The sequence below is a fragment of the Littorina saxatilis genome, linkage group LG12 (genome assembly GCF_037325665.1).
Source record: "Littorina saxatilis isolate snail1 linkage group LG12, US_GU_Lsax_2.0, whole genome shotgun sequence".
NCBI classification, from domain to species: Eukaryota; Metazoa; Mollusca; class Gastropoda; order Littorinimorpha; family Littorinidae; genus Littorina; species Littorina saxatilis.
The window spans coordinates 13,442,149-13,448,148 of NC_090256.1; the positions used below are offsets into that span (position 1 = coordinate 13,442,149).

At 43.0% G+C, this 6,000-nt stretch overlaps 1 protein-coding gene across 1 annotated transcript in view; it reads left to right on the forward strand.

The window, feature by feature from the left end:
- The window catches only part of LOC138981289 (mitogen-activated protein kinase kinase kinase 20-like), a 43,494-nt gene that overhangs the window by 11,088 nt on the left and 26,406 nt on the right, over positions 1-6,000 (forward strand). Inside the window, exons 12-15 of the mRNA XM_070354150.1 lie at positions 1,544-1,588; positions 4,166-4,196; positions 4,646-4,782; positions 5,429-5,491. Coding sequence (XP_070210251.1) covers positions 1,544-1,588; positions 4,166-4,196; positions 4,646-4,782; positions 5,429-5,491 — 276 coding nt within the window. The remainder of the gene's footprint in view (positions 1-1,543; positions 1,589-4,165; positions 4,197-4,645; positions 4,783-5,428; positions 5,492-6,000) is intronic.

Below are 6,000 nucleotides of genomic sequence, written 5' to 3' on the forward strand. Positions count from 1 at the left end.
TATTGCATTTCAGCTTGTAGGCTTAAAAATTAAATAATGACTTTGGTCATTAAAAATCTGAAAATTGTAATTAAAATTATTTTTTTTATAAAACGATCCAAAATTACGTTTATCGTATTCTTCCTCATTATCTGATTCCAAAAACATATAAATATGTTATATTCGGATTAAAAACAAGCTCTGAAAATTATAAATATAAAAATTATGATTAAAATTAAATTTCAGAAATCGATTTAAAAACAATTTCATCCTATTTCTTGTCTGTTCCTGATTCCCAAAACATATAGATATGATATGTTTGGATTAAAAACACGTTCAGAGAGTTAAAAAGAATAGAGATATAGAAAAGCGTGCTATCCTCCTCAGCGCAACCGCTACCGCACTTTTCTGGATTGTTAATTTCACTGCCTTTGCCACGAGCGGTGGACAGACGATGCTACGAGTGTACGGTCTTGCGGAAAAAATGCAATGCGTTCAGTTTCATTCTGTGAGTTTGACTGAGCTTGACTAAATGTTGTATTTTCGCCTTACGCGACTTGTTCATTTTAGACTTGGACATAAACATTGTCTGTTTATTTTCAATCAATCAATGAGGCTTATATCGCGCATATTCCGTGGGTACAGTTCTAGGCGCTCTGCAGTGATGCCGTGTGAGATGAAATTTTATACGGCCAGTAGATTGCAGCCATGTCGGCGCATATTTACCTTTCACGGCCTTATTCCAAGTCACACGGGTATGGTAGACAATTATTAACTGTGCCTAAGCAATTTTGCCAGGAAAGACCCTTTTGTCAATCGTGGGATCTTTAACGTGCACACCCAATGTAGTATACACGGGGGGTGGTTCGGACACCGAAGAGAGTCTGCACACAAAGTTGACTCTGTGAAATAAATTTCCGCCGAACCTGGGATCGAACTCGCGCTGACAGCGGCCAACTGAATACAAATCCAGCGCGCTACCAACTGAGCTATATCCCCGCAGCAGCTTAACAGAGAACAGGACTCGGTGGTTATGAGTAGTTTGACAAAATAATCAAATAGAAAGATAAGAAAGGAGATGAAGAGCTTGTTTACATAATTTAGAAATGTATTGAATATGGGCTGTGTGATTGTATGTTTTATTGTGCTTTCCCGTTGTTTTGGTTCTTGTATTTTTGAAGATACATATAGCATAGTTTTATATGTCTTATGTTATTTGATGTTGCTGTCTGATGTTGTTGTCGTGTACCAAAAAAAAAAAAAAGAAACAAAAAAGGTTGCTAATTACACCTAAACACGCAATCACCTGGGTAGTGTGATTCTGTTGCTGCTAGCTTTCCACTGGGAGAAAGCGACAAGAATGTTTCAGGAATGGGGCAATAATGCGACAAAAATGAAAATAGAAAATGTTTGTTTGAGATGTTGAAGCAGACAGAGCACGAAAAAGACATAGGCCAGGCACAAATGTAACCATTTATTGTATATTTGTTGTATTCTATTCTGTTGTGTTCAATTTTCATTACTTTATTTAATCAATTGGTTGCTGTTGTGGAATCCTTTTCAGGACCTGGATGATCATGATGTCAACACATGGAGAGATGTAGATGTGGTAAGTACTTATTTTTTATCCACTCTCCACTTAATAGGCACAAAGTAGACAATACCTATTTTTATTCACTCTCAATTTGGTATGCACAAAGTATTTTCTTGTCCTGTATGCCAGATCTGTATCTGTATCTGTAGGTTACGTCGCTAGCATCCAGATTGCTGGCTTTGGCGCGACGGGTGGGTGTGCGCAGCGACGTCGCTTATCGGCGGCTGGTAGTCAGCGCCGCCTTGAATGCCTCAATAGAGGCTGAGTGGACAACTGTGTTGTCCAGGTGATTCCACTCTATTGTGGATCGTGGGAAGAATGACTGCTTGTATTGTTCAGTGTTGCAGCGTGGTACAGCAAAACACCTGTTGTTATTTTTTATATAATTGTCTATGGGGTTGCTACCAACGTAGTCTGCTGTTTGTCTTCTGGGTCGAATCATGCGGCCAGCACGTTGAGGGGTCAGGAATTTGTCTGGAGGCATTGCCGGCACCAGCCCCTCAACCACCTTGTAGTAGAAAGTCAGGCGGAGGTTTACTCGACGTTCCTGGAGAGTTGGGAGGTTGTGGCGTGTCAGGAGGCCCGTAACAAAGCCAGGATGTCTTGATCGGTAGTCGTTGGCGATGAAACGTGCTGCTGTGCGCTGTATGCGTTCCATCCTATCGATGTCCTGCGCTTGGTACGGGTCCCAGACTACTGCTCCGTACTCAAGGAGGGGTCGGACGAGGGCCAGGTAGGCATTTCGTCTGCAGGCTGCCGGGCAGTGGCGGAGGTTTCTGCGTAGGAAGCCAAGAGTGCAGTTTGCTTTCTTGGTGATGCTGCTGATGTGGTTTCTCCACTTGAGGTTGTCCGAGAATAGGATGCCTAGGTATGGGTTGGAAGGGACAGTTTTGAGGATGGTGTTGTTGAGGGAGTACATGAAGGTGGAGGGTGGTTTGTGGGAGATGCTCATGACATAGCACTTGGTGGCGTTGAAGCGCATTCCCCATTTCTCTGCCCAGCCTTCTAGACACTTCAGGTCCTCTTGTAGGGTGTGGTGGTCGTTGAAGGTGTTGATCTCTCTGTAGACGAGACAGTCGTCGGCGAACAGCCTAACCTGGGATCTGACTGCCTGCGGGAGATCGTTGATGTGGCTGAGAAAAAGGAGTGGGCCCAGCACGGTGCCTTGTGGGACGCCTGAGTCGACGGTAGTGGGCTGGGACGTACTGCCTTCAACGACGACTTGCATGCTGCGTTCCGTGAGGAAGCAGTGAAGCCATGCGTGGAGGGGGCCTGTGATGCCATAGTTGGCCAACTTGTGGAGGAGCCGGTCATGGGGGACGGTGTCGAATGCTTTGGAAAAGTCTAGTATGGCCATGTCAATTTGTTTGCCTTGATCAAAAGATTGTAGTAGGTCGTTGGTGGTGGTTAGCAGTTGGGTTTCAGTGGAGTATCCAGATCGAAAGCCGTGGTTCAGGTTTGTGAGGATTTTGTGGGCTTGGAAATGGGACATAATGTGGCGGAAGATAATGTGTTCAAGGAGTTTGCAGGGGACAGAGGTAAGGGAGATTGGGCGATAGTTGGCGGGTTCGTGGCGGTCCCCTTTCTTAAAGGCACACGACACGTTGGCCGACAACCAGTCCTTGGGTAGACGTCCGCTGTCGACAGAGGTCTGGAAGATCAGTGCCAGCGCTGGGCCGACGCTGTCGGCGAGTGTCTTGAGGACGGTGTTCGGGATGCCGTCTGGTCCGGACGCCTTGTTGACTTTCAGTTGTCGTAACAGCTTGGTGACTCCGGGGACTGTGATGGTAATGGGTGGGATGTCAGGGGCGGTGGATTGGAGGTGGGGGAGGGGTTGGGAGGAAGTTTTGGTGAAGACAGATTTGAACTGGTTAAGGAGGATGTCCGCTTTTGACTGGCTGTCACTGTGGAGTTGGCCTTTGGTTTTGAGGGGGGCTACTCCGACATTGTCCTGTTTCCTGGCCTTGATGAACCGCCAGATAGCTTGTCGCATGCAGTCACTTGCCTGGAGTAGGATAACTGCAAACATTTTTTTATCGTAAATTCGGCTGTCACACTTTGTTGAAAAGTACTTCAACTGTGTTGTGGTTGTGTTGCAAACAATACAAGTGCTCGCAGGAGTGGTAGGAAGAGCATGTTAGATGAAGGGAGATAACCGTTTGTAGGTGATTCAGGTATGTTTTGATTTACCTCCCTTTAACTGCGAAGAGTTTGCCACAGTTATTCCCGCTTGGCAAAGTATGGTCTTATTTGTAAATTACACTCTCTGTCTCTTATCACTTTCTCTGTTGGTTCTCTCAAACTGTTATTTCAAGAGAAAACTCACTTGTGTGCTTCTGAAATTTGCGTTTTTGCAGTAATGTGAAGCCTTTCATTCTTCTGCCCTTAAGTGCCTGTTTATGTGCCCCTGATTTAGCAAGTTCTTTCCTTAACTGTTTTACTCAATTTACTATTCTAAATTAAATTCATTGACCAGAACCTGGACAATTTGTGCTATGAGTAGTATGCTTTACTAGCGGTGAACAAGAACAGATTGTTGTTAGTTGCTGTACTGTGTGGAATTCCCTGACTGGTGTCTCCTCTGTTTTACAGTTTCAGTGGGTCATGCAGTTGGGGTCATCCGGTAAGTATTCATACAACATCTTAAATTACAGTATTTCTTGCTATTCTAAAACATGATCATTCCCAAAACATAGTGCAAAGGACTTGCCAATGAAATTAGTAATGCTGTCTCTCTTTTCTGTGTGTGTGTGTGTGTGTGTGTGTGTGTGTGTGTGTGTGTGTGTGTGTGTGTGTGTGTGTGCGTGTGTGTGTGTGTGTGTGTGTGTGTGTGCATGTGTGTGTGTGTGTGTGTGTGTGTGCGTGTGTGTGTGTGCGTGTATGTGTGTGTGTGTATGCTGATACTGATGCTGATGCTGATGCTGTAGTTTTTTCCGGTCACACTGCTTTTCTTTCCACTCAAGATGTTTCAAACAACAGTTCTATTTTTATCTGGGTTTTTTTCTGAAAAGTATCAAAAGTGAAATTGTTTCTGCCACATTAACGTGACTGCTTATAGTTTCTGATTTGCAGGGCATTATGTAGATATCGCTCAGTATGCGGAGCTGTTTCTGCAAAACCACATCAACGGGAGACGACTATTACGCTTGACACCGACAGACCTGCAGGCTATGGGCATTGCCAGTGTCGGCCACGTTCTGGATCTGATTGTGAGTTTCTTTTTGGGGACATGTTTGAAAGTTTATATTTGAAAACATAACTGAGTTAAGTTTTGGAGATCGTACATGCCAGTTTGTTTCTGATAGTGTGTGTATGAGTCTGCGTGGATTTCTGATCTTTTTGGTAAATATTATGTTTCTGCACTCTCTGAACAATTCTAGACCTGATTGTGAGTTCTGAGAAAATGTGTTGAGGTTGATTCTGAGAAAAATGCAAAATTGAGCTTGTTTCTGGTCCTATGCGACATGTTTGAGTTTGTGTCTGAGAATGTATGGGTACATCATTGATTAAAGTATCAAGCTTTTGTTCCTCTAGTGTTTGTTGAATATCTTTCTTTCTGAAGATTAAATACATTATAGTTTACAAGACGTATACGCATGGTTCAAGTTTCTGAATGAGGATTTAACTTTTTGTTAAATGATTTGTCCCAATGAACAAGGCTTTCCTGAGCAGTAATGAATCATTTATAGGTCAAATTAGAATGTGGAATTAGAAAACTAAATTGAAACGTGAATTAGGTAATAACGATATTTAGATTTGACGTTAGTATTTGTTTTCTTTATACATGGTTAATTCACCATATTCTCTGATGTGCTTTTGTTCCAAATAAAGAATTGTATGTCCTTACACTTATAGACAGAAATGGAACTCTTGAAGGCCCACAACCTGCGCCTTCTCAACTTTCCTCCACTGGCGAAGGTTTGTTTGACTTACTTTTCATCAGTGTATGCTGCATATTGTTTGTGTGTACAGTGTGGACGTACATAATGGTTGTTAAGCTGTGTGCTTATGCATGTGAATGACATTCTTATTTCGCCTGATGTACTTAAAGCCTCATGTCCTTAAGTGGGCCAAGTCGAATACGCGAATAATTTTGCGAAGCTGGTGGCACGGAGCATCAGCACTGAGTTTTTGGTAAAAAGACTTGGCAAAGACTTCTTGTAGTCGACTTTGGGCTCAATTAGGTCAGAGGGAACCACAGTACATGTAAATATAATTGTGACCAGTATTTTGTGGACGCTGTGAATATTCTATGTTTGGTTGCTTGATTTGTGTTTGTGGTATTCTCTTTGCAGTGTTTGTTATGGTTTGGCTTTTGATTTGCTGTACTTTTGCTTGTCTGAGCTGGGAACATGATAACCAAATCACTTAGCGTGAGACTAATTTGCTGATTTTTTTTTCCAATAGACATATTGCGGAAATAACTC